Consider the following 12954-nt stretch of genomic DNA (forward strand, 5'->3'; position numbering starts at 1 on the left):
GAGTACCTACCTACTAGTCCTACTTCTCACTCGTACGTGCAGTGCAGTGCCGCTATACCTTTAATATCAGATTTTCTTTTGTCATTATTTTACTACTACTAAAATGATTATAATGACTATAAGAAAAAATGCTGTAAACAAGAGGCGCACGCGTCTCCGCCTCCCCACTCCTTTTAAAATACCGTTACTAGCGTAATGAGTTATTTCAAAGACGTAGTCTGTGCCTGCTACACAGTGCACAACTGCGCAATATTATCTGTTCTTGTCAGTGTGACGGTGACAGCCGAACGTGACAGACGTACGACAGGACGGTGTTGTGTTGTTTTGTTGATTTTCAGTTTGTGCTTGTGATTCTTGAATTAGAATTGACTGTTTTAGTGTTTGAGTATCAATTTATTAAAATGAAGATTGCCGTAGAAGGTTGTGCTCATGGTGAACTTGAAAAGATTTACGATTGTATTGAAACATTACAAGCGCGAGAGCAAATCAAGATAGATTTGTTGATATGTTGTGGTGACTTCCAATCAGTACGAAATGGTGAAGATTTACGGTCGATGGCAGTGCCAGACAAGTATCAACACATGTGCAGCTTCTACAAGTAAGAATTTTACACGATTTATACACTTTTACTAAGTTTAAAAACCTGTTTGTTTTTCTAACCTAAAACTAGTTTGTGGTATTTTAAAGATATGTATATTAATTAACACGAATTTTATTTTTAGGTACTATAGTGGTGAGAGACGTGCGCCAATACTTACCATATTCATCGGCGGAAACCATGAAGCTTCAAACTATCTTCAGGAGCTCCCTTATGGAGGCTGGGTGGCGCCAAACATCTTTTACATGGGCCGTGCGAGTGTCATCAAATTCGGGAATTTGAGGATAGGAGGTAAGCTTTCTGTTTGAATAATACTGTTTTATACAAACAACCAAAAGTAATTTAAAAAATTAATGACTCTTTCAACTTTGTAAGTTTCTACATAATTTGCTTCAAAAGATCTTATTGGATTGTAACTTGTACTTCATTATCTGACACCAGAAATATGACCTCAAATCAACTTTACCCCAATATGTTATTTAATTGGAATCATATTTTAATAAATATTGTATTCTATTTTTTCCAGGTATGTCCGGTATTTATAAGGGGCATGATTACTTACAAGGACTGTGGGAATGTCCTCCATACACTCAGAACTCCTTACGGTCAGTCTACCATGTGCGCTCGCTGGATGTCTTCCGGCTCAGTCAACTGGGGGAAAAAGTCCATGTCATGCTCTCTCACGATTGGCCACGTGGCATCACTGAATATGGAGATAAGGAGTTTTTATTGAGAAGAAAACCTTTTTTTAGGTATTTTTTCTTCATACTTAAAGTGCCTTTGTACTAAATTGCTTATGAAAATGTCCATCCTCTCAGATTTGTACATAGTTCTAATCTTAATTTGTTTGTTTGTTCACAGGGAAGATATTGAATCTAACCAATTGGGAAGCGTTCCAGCTGAAAAACTATTACACTCTATGAAACCAGACTACTGGTTTGCTGCTCATTTACATTGTCAATTTGCTGCATTAGTCAAACATGATGATGACCATGAAACAAAGTTTTTGGCCTTAGACAAGTGTCTTCCAAAGCGTAGACATCTGCAAATTCTGAATATACCGACCGAGTTTGATGGTGACAAAACATTGAAGTATGATGAAGAATGGCTGGCTGTTCTTCAAAGTACCAATCACCTACTAAGTGTGAAGAACATTGATGTTCATATGCCTGGTCCTGGTGGAAATGAAAGGTCAGTATAACCAATATAACAAGAAAATTACTTATTTGGAATCTTAATTATTTTAGTGCCAGTATAACATGTAATTATTTCTTTTCTAGGTATGAATTTACTCCAACACAAGCTGAGAAAGAAGCTGTTCTAAAACTGTTGCAAGATACAAGAATAAGTGAAGATAACTTTGTACGGACAGCGCCCATATACAATCCTAGTGCTCCCAAAACTGTGCCTTCAAATCCTATATCAAACCCACAAACAGTTAATTTGTGTGAAAAGCTTGGCATTGATGACCCTGTGCAAGTTATTATGGCTCGATCTGGAAGGACTATGACTCAACCAAATGTAGAGTTGACGAAATCTCCATACATCCAATTTAAATCACCTGAAGTTGATACATCTGTAGTGAGGACACCAATGAAGTCTAAACTTTCACTTCCTGCTCCTGTAACTCCAAATGATAATGACAGTGAAGATACAAATAGAAACTCGTCTCTATCGACAGAAATATCATTTTTGTCCGATAGCACATGTGCCTCTCCTGTTGATTGTGCTACGCCAATGTCAGCAGGTGCTAAGAAGACATTTAAACGCAGAAATTTATCTATTTACAATACACCAGATGATGATGGTGTCAGTACGTCTAGCTCAATGCTAGAATCGGAAAGTCCCCGATCAAGTAAACTGCCATGTAGAGGTTCTGTTTTGTGATTAATGTACTCTCTTAAAATATGTAAGTTAATTATAAAAAAATATGACAGAAATTGTACAAATGTTTTACAACTTGTATGTCTGTAGGAGAATTTTAGCATATTACAATTTTATTCACAAATCAATTTTATTAAGGATATTCAAGGTAGACCCATTAAAGCTATTATATATTTGTATGTAAATAAGAATTGTCATGTGATGTGAATGTTGATTAGATTAAGAATATTGTTAATTTTACATTATTCATTAGAATGAGCTAAAATAACATTTTAAACTAATTACAATTGAATTTTAAATTGTCATAATAATACAAAGTTATAAATTTGCACGTTGTTTTTAAGTTCTGTTGCAACAGAACATGTTGTGATCTCTCTACATATTTGTCCTAGTAATTTACTAGATTTTTTATATTGACAAAGCAACATAATGTGTGTAGTGACTGATCTAATTGTTCATTTTTTGGCAATAAAAAAAGTGCAATCGTACATGTGATTTGTTTTATTTGCTTAAGCACAACAAAGTGAGGATTTAATTAAAATAAGAAGCTAATTGTTGATTAAATCTTATGATTTATTATGCGTTAATAAGTGCTCCTTAAGTTGTGGCAGGTTTTTAGGATTAAAAGTACATTGATTACATTGAAGAGGAGTTGCCATTAAATTCTTGTGAAGCTCGGGCGACATTTTCTTTATGGACCCAGTTTCTTTCAGTTCATTTAAAATATCTGCAATAAATAAAAATTTACTATTAAATTATCTGTGCTATTAATTACATAGGGGATAAACTTGTATAAATAATATCAAATACATGAATTTTGTAGGTACCTTCAAATGGAATAAAAAAATTAGTAGTGAAACTATTCCAATGAATTTTGGTTTTTAAGCATGGAGAGATCATGTCTATGCTTATTACATGCATGTGCAGTCTTTGCATGCTAGGCACTGCATGGAAACCAGCTTTAAGTTTAATATCGCTAAGTTCACTCTTTATTTCTTCAAACAATCGATTAAATTCTTCAAGTAGCTTTACATGCTCCAAATTCATTTTATAAATACTGTTTATATTTTCTGTTGGCAGCATTAAATAGTGGATTTTAGCTTTGGGATATTTGTCTCGTATTACTACAACGGATTTAGTTTCTTTGATTATGGACTTGGGATCCTTCATAGATTCAAGTAAGCCAAGTGACCAATGCTTAACTTGTTTTGATTTCGGTTCAGTGTTAGGGCCGGCATCCAGATTTCTTTTGCTCATTTTGTAGTCTGCAAACTTGCACTTTAGTTTTTTAATGTGTTTGAAAATAATTATAATTTTGAATTGAAGTTTTTAATTATTATTTTTCTTGGAATAATGCAACTAAATTATTACAACTAATTGTCCGTAATGTAAACTAACTATTATCGCTTTGGAGAACGAGATTTTAACTAAGAAAATTAATTTAATTACGATTATGTAAAATCAAAACATTTCGACGAAACAATTTTTAGGTTATGTTTATGTTATTAGTGTTGTAAGTAATGTAGTAACAAAATCTATTGTCAAATAAAAATATCGGTAAATTTTTTAGTCGTATTCAAATCACTTAAAATATTGATACATTTTATTCATGATGATCCTTTTTCAAGATGATTATGTACCTATGATAAGTGAAATGATTTTAAAATTCCATTTCCATTTCAACAACCCTATTTATTGGGAATCATTTTATTTAAAAGCAAAACAGTTTTTACATTACTGATTAAATTTATCATCTTAACGTAAATTCTACTATTTATGTTCGGACATAGCACTAAATGAAATTAATTTTATAATAATCATACACAAAAAAAATGTCAACAACAATCGATATTCAATTCAATCGATATCTACAACCATCACAACACTATTTCATGACATTTGTATTCTTTTAAATTTCAGCTTACGGCTTGGGTTCGAGTCTTTTTAGCAAAGCCCCAAGTCCACATTTTTTTTGTTCAATTAAGGATTCGTGTGGTTTGCACAGCCAGTGTCAAAGTGTAAAAATTATTCAAGTATAAAAAATAATCATAAATTGATGAAATGATAATGATAAATGAGATGATACCCCCCTATCCAATGATATTACAGAACTATAGATATGTTACGTTCATAGAAATTACGATTTTAATCCGTGCCGAGCTATTCCAAATTGCACACCAGTGGGTAGACACAGGGTACGGAAACTTCCATACTACGATCAAACTTGCTTCCAAACAGCGACTTCAGTCGATAAATTCCAATACTTTTTTTTTTTTTCTTCTTTATGGCTCTCGCGGATTGCGTTTAGCCACGACGGGGTTCTTGATTTTTGCGTTCAGTTTTGCCATAAGTTTTGCGGACATTGCGTTTAGACAGGGTGGGATTGGGTTAAAGTTAAAAGGTAGGGAAACGAATCAATTACGGAAGGAAACGGAACAAAGGATGGTTTTCATAGGATCAATTTAGGTGTGATATAAGTACAAAATAATAAAAATAAAATAATATTTACATAAGTACAATATACATTACTAATTACAATTTTATATTATTATGGGTAATAAATTCGGCTAGGATATTATAAACATCAATGTTATTGGTATATAATAGGCAAGTGATGGATGTAGGAAAAGGAATTTTAATGGCTAAAAGAGAACTAATAAAAGAGGAACGATCATATAGGCAACAGTAAAAAAATATGTGATTTAAGTCTCCGACGCCAGAACCACAAGTGCACGAATCATAATCAAGTACATGAATTTTAGCCAAGTGTGCTGGAGTGCACACGTGACCAAGTCGCATTCTAGTTAAAATGGTAGTAACTGTTTTGGAAAGATTAATTTTAACAAACCATGGTTTACAAAGGATGGATGGTTGAATGAGCTTGTAATGTTTCCCCTTAGATTGGCTAGTGAACTCCCAATTCTCATCCCAGGCAGATTTGAGATAAGCTTTGGGAAGGGCTGCCGTTAAGTCATGGCAATAATTTGTGTACGGATGTATATCTCCACACTCAACCGCTTCATTGGCCAGCTTATCAGCTTTATCATTTCCTGGAATATTGGTATGACTAGGAATCCACGCAAAATTAATTAAATGACTGTTAAGACTACATTTGTGAAGTAATTTCCTGCATTCTGTAATAATAGGATAATTAGTATTGTTCTTAAATGGAAATTTATGTAATGCCTGCAAAGCACTTTTAGAGTCACAAAATATTACAGTTGTGTTTAATTTCATAAGGAGAGCATACTCTAAAGCCTTAAACAGTCCAAAACATTCTCCTGTAAAGACTGATGATTCTGGACGGAGTTTTATTTTCTGGACAATATGATATTGTTTATGGTATGCGCCAACGCCAACATGACCCGTTGGAGAGTGCTTAGATGCATCGCAATAGATATGATGCCAATCGCCCCAGTGTTCGTCTACGATCTGATTGAACTTAATGTTAGCATTGTAGTCATCCTTATGTATGTCTAGGTTGAAATGAATTGTCGGAGTAAGAATAAGGGATTCAAAATTTACAGAAAATATCGGAAGAAAGGAGGTTCTTGGATTGATATAAATTTACGAAAACTAATAATCACACAAGGAGGAGATTTACGTGACCAATAAGAGGAAGTATCAATTAAATCATTAAGTCTGTTGAGTTTGCTATATATAGGATGGTCAGCAAATTGAAGTACACGGAAAAGATACTTGTCACATAAATATTGGCGGCGTAATTTCAATGGGGGCTCAACACATTCAGCTTGCAAGGCATTGATTGGACTCGATTTCATAGCACCAGCTATAATCCTTAGCGCTTTAGATTGAATCGCATCCAATTTACTTAAACCAACTAAATTACAAGGCTCTAGATAGAAACTGCCATAGTCAAGTACACTTCTTATAATAGCATTGTATAAAAGTCTTAATGACGCTGGGTGAGCACCCCACCAGACTCCAGAAACACATCTTAAAATATTTAAAAGCTTTTTAGATTTTGCAGCAATGCTAAACAATGAGGAAGCAATACTTTTTAACTACCCTAAAACGCTTTAGATGTCGCTGCTCCTGTTTCCTTCATATTTTCATTTTTTTCTTAATTAAAATATATTTCAGAATATTGTTAATTACAATGTGAAAACTTTTTTTAAAATGAAATTAATTTGTTTTAATTTAAAACTGAACGGTGACATTTTTTGTTATAATTTACATAATAGAGTAGTAGAAATTACTATTTAACATATGGCAACTTTGTTTTTCCTCCAAAATGGCCGGTGTTGTTTTTGTTAGGTTGAATGCATTCTTGTTTTCTTAGCCATCGTTTATGAGTTCTGTGGCCCTATTAAAGTATTGAAGAGTCGAGTCAAATTCAAGTTCATTCCTTCGTACCTGCTGCTGTTCTGGTTCATCGGAGTTTTGTTCGTTCGTGGACTATGTATGTATGTGAGCGTTACGTACGTAGGTTAAGTACAGGGAATTTAACACCAGGCTGTCAATTAGTAGGTTCAAAAATTTGACAGAGAGGGTTCTCTATTTCCTATGTATTACTTTTCTCTATGGGTAGACACTTCTCATACAAAAACTAGTCTCTATATGTAGCAATTGATATACAACCTTATCCCTTAAGCAATAAAGTGCATTTTGGATTGATTTCACTATAGCAGGGGAACCCGCGGATCAATACCACCATACTAAAAATAATTGTTAGTGTCCTTATGTTGGTAGTATTGTTAGTTTGACAAATGAAAAAAAAATGTCTGTCAATTGAGTTTGAGTTTTTAACCGGCGAATTGATTCGTGTGAAGTTATTTTCTCAGATTTGGTGCAATATTACTGTAAATAAACTTTTCTGTCGTTTACGTTGAGTTGATTAAGTTCCTCCGTATCGGGCGTGATAAAGTTTGCTGTTCAGTGTTATGTTTTTTGTGAGATAGAGACTCTTTTAAATAAGCTGTGTTTCAACTTCTACAGAAGTTTAAACTCTTATTTACTTTTCTGTTTAATGGGTATGTTATCTACTTACTTGAAATATTACATCTATTACAAATCTATTTTTCATTAAAAACAACCCTATGTGATGAAAATGTAAATGTACTTTCAAAACTGGTAAATGCATGAACCAGGGCATTGACACTGGTTGGAGAGAAATTATAGGCTTTGTTTAATTAATACCTATTTCATTTTAGGCTTCTACTGATAATGGAGAGTAGAAACAACAAGAAGTGCGTTATTTGTAATAAGAGGCGAAGTCGTGGTGGATCACCCTTACTTTTGAGTAGGTTTCCTCTGGATTCTGACCGGTAAGTTTCTAATAACACTCATTTATTACAAGATAATTTTACTGATTGTGTAAACTTAAAGGCTGGGATTAATATTTTTAATCATACAGTAAATAACCATAACCAATTTTTAATTTCAGTATTTTGTTTCGTACTCTGCAAATGAATTGCATAACAATACTAAAAGAAATTAGTTGATGAATAAATTTCAGTTTGTTATTCTTTTTCTTTTCTAATAGGTATTTCTTATTTCAGTTGTCGAATGTGGGTTAAAAATGCTGGCTTAGAAGACTTAGCATATGTACCTATTGAAAAGTTACACCAACTGAAGTTTGTTTGTGGTGGGCACTTCACTCCTGAATCCTTCAATGCCAAAGGAACTCGGCTGAAGAACTCAGCTATTCCAACACTGGAATTGAGCAATCCCATCTTGCCAGATGAAGTTTTGACAGAGTTTCCTCTTCATGTAAAAGACTCCAATAAAGAAAACCTCAAGACAGGTATGATGATGACTTCAATTATTTTTTTTAAATTTAATTTACTATCTATCAATTTTTCTGAATTATTTAGATGTCTTAATTAATTTTCTTTGGTTTCCAAAACAAACCAACCGAATGCAATTTAACAAGGTTCTTTCTTTGTAACCACAAACATGTGTTGTATGCTTATCAATAAATAATATATAATTTCAATTATTAATTATATCTATACTTTGTTACAGTTCTTTATGATCATTCATATTGCATTCCAAAGAAGTCAAATCCAGTTGAACGAGGTATGTTTATCTAAAATTATACTAATAATATAAAAAGGAAATATTTAATTGTTTGTTTGTATTTGATCGGCTCCGTAACTCGAAGCCAAGATAGCCTAAAGTGCGGGTTAGAACCCCACAGCTTGAATATTGTAGTAAACCCACTCGTAACACAATTTAGCTTAGAATGTGTGTTGAGTTAGAGGAACTTTAGTAATTTGTGTAATACAAATTCTTCAAAAAAAGTACCGGACCAATTTGAAAAATTTTAAGCAATCTACATTAATTAGCCAGGTCAGCTAGTTTAATAATATTTATAAGCTAGTAATTTTTAATGTGAGCAAGACATGTACTAGACTGATTGTACCCTAAAGTTGGGTAAGAACATGACATTTTATTACCCAATTCACATTTCATTATCTGCTTTCAGTTCCCCTTACAACTACAACCAAACAACTAAATTCAACATGTTTGGGAGCTGTGGATATACCAGATTCTGGTATTTCTGCGAAAACAACTTTTGAACCTCTTCCTTCTACTTCCAATGCACCAGAACATATGACCTATAAACCCATTACTCATGGTAAGTGTACAAACTAATTATTTACCTTCTAAAATATGCCTTCCCTCAAACTAAAGAATGCCACCCTGGATGCGTTCTGCAGTCTGCAGTCAGGTCAAAATGAACTTATATGTACAACATTCTAGGTTTCTGTACATTTTATATTAATGCGATTTGACCGTGCGGATACGAACAAAGAACGCAAAGCACACGTGACTGATTGCCTTATCACGACCACTTACAGATTGTCTTGACATACCCGCAGACCGCATCCAGAATGCAGAACATTAAAACCTCTAAATGCCTTTAATTTAATATTATGTCATTGTTATTGAAGGTGGGCCCACGCTTCATATTTTATGAGAAGAGCTATCATTATCCTGTCTTTGCATTTTTTTAAAACTTGATAATGATTGATTGATTTGGAAATAATATGTTTCATAAAACAACAAAATAAATTTTAAACTAATTTGCATATTTATAATATTTCAGATGATAAAAACATTTGCCATCAAGATGCACAGGCAGAAATATTAGTCCACAGTTATAAAAGACCTAAGAAAAACATTGAAATGAAAGGTAAGATAAAACATACCTAATTTAAAAAACTAAGTAAAATTGCTGATTAATTAACCAATATTCAATTCAATTTGCTTTAATGTTGTTTTTTTTACTAATGGAAATGTTTTTATTACAGACACTTCATCAACATTTACAATTAAAGAGAAGAGGCTTTGGCGACAGTTACAAAATGCAAAAAAAACAATAAGGAATATAGCGAAGTCAAGAGTGAATTTAGACAAGTTAGATTCGGAAGTGCTGACATCGTTAGTAAAGGATGTAGTGCAGAATAACAAAAAAAAGTCACAAGGAAAAAGGTGGACTTTAGCCAACAAAATATATGCTTTGGCTATATTTAAACGGTCCCCTAAAGCATACCGCTATATGCAAAAGCTGTTTACGCTACCAAGCACTAAAACGCTCCAAAGGATTTTAAAAAATATACCAATGGAGCCTGGTATAAATAAAAATATAATTGATATGTTAGAGGCAAAAGCATCAAGTATGCCAAAGGAAAATAAATATTGCTCGTTAATATTTGACGAGATGGCGTTAAAGAAACGGATAATTTATAACGAAATTGCTGATAAAGTGGATGGCTACGTGGATTATGGAGAGGGCGAGAACATGGGACGAGAAAAGAAAATTGCAGACCATGCGTTAGTGTTTATGATACAGGGTGCTAAACATAAATACAAGCAATATATTGCGCACTATTTTGTGGAAGGCACAATATCAACAGCAAAACTGGCAAAAATTATATCGGACATCATCAAAAAATTAAAAGAAATCGGATTTATGGTTCTAACAACAGTTTGTGATCAGGGATCTACAAATATAGGAGCTCTTAACATGTTAAAAAGAAACTGTGGACAAGGCATAGATAGCAACTTTTTCTCTGTAAATAATGACAAAATTTTTATAATCTATGACATCCCTCACTTGTTCAAATCATTACGAAACAATTTCTTTAAAAGTGGAAATATGTCTTTCGATGGAAAAATTGCACAATGGAGGCATTTGGTAGTTGCAGAAGAACACAACAGAAATTTTTTAAATTTTAAAAAACTGAATAGTACCATTGTAAATCCAACATTCAAAACTAAGATGAGGGTGAAGTATGCTGCGCATGCTCTGAGTAATACCGTGGCAGCTATTTTAAAAATGATGGCATGGAAAGAAGTTTCTGATTGCAATGATACAGCATTTGTGATTGAACAGTTAGATAAACTATTTGATTGTACAAATGGTCCATCATCTTTAAATGACGTAAAGAAAGGGATCCGGGAAAATGTTTCCACATCAAGTAATCACATTGAGTCTTGGACCTTTTATACTGATAAGTTAAAAACCATAAAATTTATAACAGCGGAAAACACGATACTAAAAAATGTTAAATGCGTAAAGGGATATCAAATATCTATCAAATCCTTAAACGATATTTGGGAAAAGTTAAAGAATGAAGGGTTTAAATATATGAACCTTAGACAGTTTAACCAAGACTCTCTGGAAAACTTATTTGGAATCATTAGGCAACACAGTGTAACCAATAGAAATCCCACTATCACGCACTTTACTGCAGCGCTTAAAACAAGCATGGTTACTGGGCTGAAAGTGCCTCATAGCAGAAGTGCTAATTGTGAAGCAGACAACAATAAACATATGCTGGAATATAAAGACATTTTAAAAACTAATTTAAAAACAACAGAAATAAAAATTAATGTTCAAGATTCCACAGACACTGAATTTTATCCTGTGTTGTCTATCCCGGACCCTGAAAACTTAGAACAGCCCATTGAAAATTTGTGTAGCCTTGAAAACCAACCAGTAGTATATGTAAGCGGGTATTTAGCTGCCAAACTATTACAGAACAGTTCTTGTTTAATTTGTGAAGAGTGTTTGAGCGTGAAAACTCCTTGATTTGTATGCATATATATCTCTTCGCGAATGGTGGCATGATAAAAAAAGTCTCGTTTATCCAACAATTCAATTATGTACCACCGTAAATGAAGCTAAACAATTTTATCATGACCATATTGCCGACCAGATATATATGGAAAATGTTGGAAAATTCATTTTCTTAATGTTGAGTACAAATTGTAATTTTAGTTGGTTTAAATGTCAACAACATAATAAAGAAATTTATGATAAGATGTTTAAAATATTAAGTTACCTTTTTCTAAGAAAAAGTTGTAAAATCATTAATGACAGCTTCATAAAAAGTGAAAACAATTTTGCTGACAAAAGTAAAAAAGCACAGCAACAAAGCATTGAAAAGTAATCTTGAGGCTGAGGTTCGATCAGCTGATAAGAAAATTAAAGATGTTTATAAATAAAAATCCTATTTTTTCTTAGAAAAAGTTGTGAAAATAAAAGTTTACAAAATTATCATTTCTGTACTTTGTTATAATTTTCAATAATTCCTCATGCCTACAACTGCTATGTCATGTTCAATACTTATTGTAATATACCTATTTTATTTCGAAATAAAAAATTTACGTTACAAAACTTCGTTTTACTTACACATAGTATAAAATAAAAATAGTAATCATTAAAATATTGAAGGTTCCTATACTAGATATCGATATGCAATTACAACCCTAGCAAAGTATCGATAATCGATAAGTTATTACGAACGTCACTAATACTGTCAGAAAATAAGGCATTATGTTGGTAGCTCCGCCTGTAGTTTGTGCGGTTGGTAAAGATTTGCGGGTCGTTCTCTAAAATGCATATGTGTGCGTGAGCTCAAAAAATATCTATGGAGTGCCGTCTCTTACTCTTTTATGCTCTTTGTTGCACACATTGACAAATGTAATTGATAAGTGAAACAAAAGATACGAAATAGCACGCAAATGAAAGAGATAGCTATAGTTTTAACGATTCTGCACAAACTAATCTATGTCCGCAGCGCACGCATCCTTATCGCTCTAACGTCAAAACAAGATCGCTTTCTCTTTCTTAACTTGAACATGGCGCATGGCGTCTTGATTGTTTGCATAAATAATTGAAAATATAAATACTAAATAATTTTGCATAATCACATGTGGTAAGAGATCCCTTGTATTTTGTTTACTTTAGAGTCATAATTGGTACACTTTCGAAACACACGCGATGGCATTTTTTATTTATTTTGGTAAGAACACAGGAACTTACGGTGTGGTACGCACGCGATTGCGCACGACGCAGGCCACACGAAGACTAAACACAAGACGTCCCAATTGGGACGTATTTGAGTATTCACAGCGCGAGCGCTTATAACATATCTGCTTTTGTTTTTATATAATATCATTGCCCCTATCCCCTTGAGTTTCAGTAAAGATTTAAC

At 33.1% G+C, this 12954-nt stretch overlaps 2 protein-coding genes across 2 annotated transcripts; one reads left to right on the plus strand and one right to left on the minus strand.

The window, feature by feature from the left end:
* The first annotated feature begins 288 nt into the window (after nucleotides 1–288).
* On the plus strand, nucleotides 289–2970 carry LOC135077610 (lariat debranching enzyme). The gene is made up of 5 exons (XM_063972162.1): nucleotides 289–598; nucleotides 723–889; nucleotides 1125–1350; nucleotides 1460–1789; nucleotides 1879–2970. Exons 1-5 carry the CDS (start codon nucleotides 402–404, stop codon nucleotides 2483–2485), a joined length of 1527 nt encoding a protein of 508 aa, XP_063828232.1. The 5' UTR covers nucleotides 289–401; the 3' UTR covers nucleotides 2486–2970.
* Nucleotides 2971–3034: 64 nt separating this feature from the next.
* On the minus strand, nucleotides 3035–3994 carry LOC135077611 (aprataxin). The gene is made up of 2 exons (XM_063972163.1): nucleotides 3310–3994; nucleotides 3035–3209 (listed from the first exon to the last, which is right to left on the minus strand). The coding sequence occupies exons 1-2, from the start codon at nucleotides 3737–3739 to the stop codon at nucleotides 3049–3051; spliced, it is 591 nt and encodes a 196-aa protein (XP_063828233.1). The 5' UTR covers nucleotides 3740–3994; the 3' UTR covers nucleotides 3035–3048.
* Between the last annotated feature and the right edge of the window lie 8960 nt (nucleotides 3995–12954).

This window comes from Ostrinia nubilalis, chromosome 13 (assembly GCF_963855985.1).
Source record: "Ostrinia nubilalis chromosome 13, ilOstNubi1.1, whole genome shotgun sequence".
Lineage (NCBI taxonomy): Eukaryota > Metazoa > Arthropoda > Insecta > Lepidoptera > Crambidae > Ostrinia > Ostrinia nubilalis.

What these genes read in the sequence shown, in the direction of transcription:
- LOC135077610 (XM_063972162.1), top strand. Translation starts at nt 402, where the DNA reads ATGAAGATTGCCGTAGAAGGTTGTGCTCATGGTGAACTTGAAAAGATT. An exon ending in CACATGTGCAGCTTCTACAA is followed by an intron (nt 599 to 722) that starts GTAAGAATTTTA and finishes TTTTATTTTTAG; the next exon opens with GTACTATAGTGGTGAGAGAC. An exon ending in CGGGAATTTGAGGATAGGAG is followed by an intron (nt 890 to 1,124) that starts GTAAGCTTTCTG and finishes TATTTTTTCCAG; the next exon opens with GTATGTCCGGTATTTATAAG.
- LOC135077611 (XM_063972163.1), bottom strand. Translation starts at nt 3,739, where the DNA reads ATGAGCAAAAGAAATCTGGATGCCGGCCCTAACACTGAACCGAAATCA. An exon ending in TTTTTTTATTCCATTTGAAG is followed by an intron (nt 3,210 to 3,309) that starts GTACCTACAAAA and finishes TATTTATTGCAG; the next exon opens with ATATTTTAAATGAACTGAAA.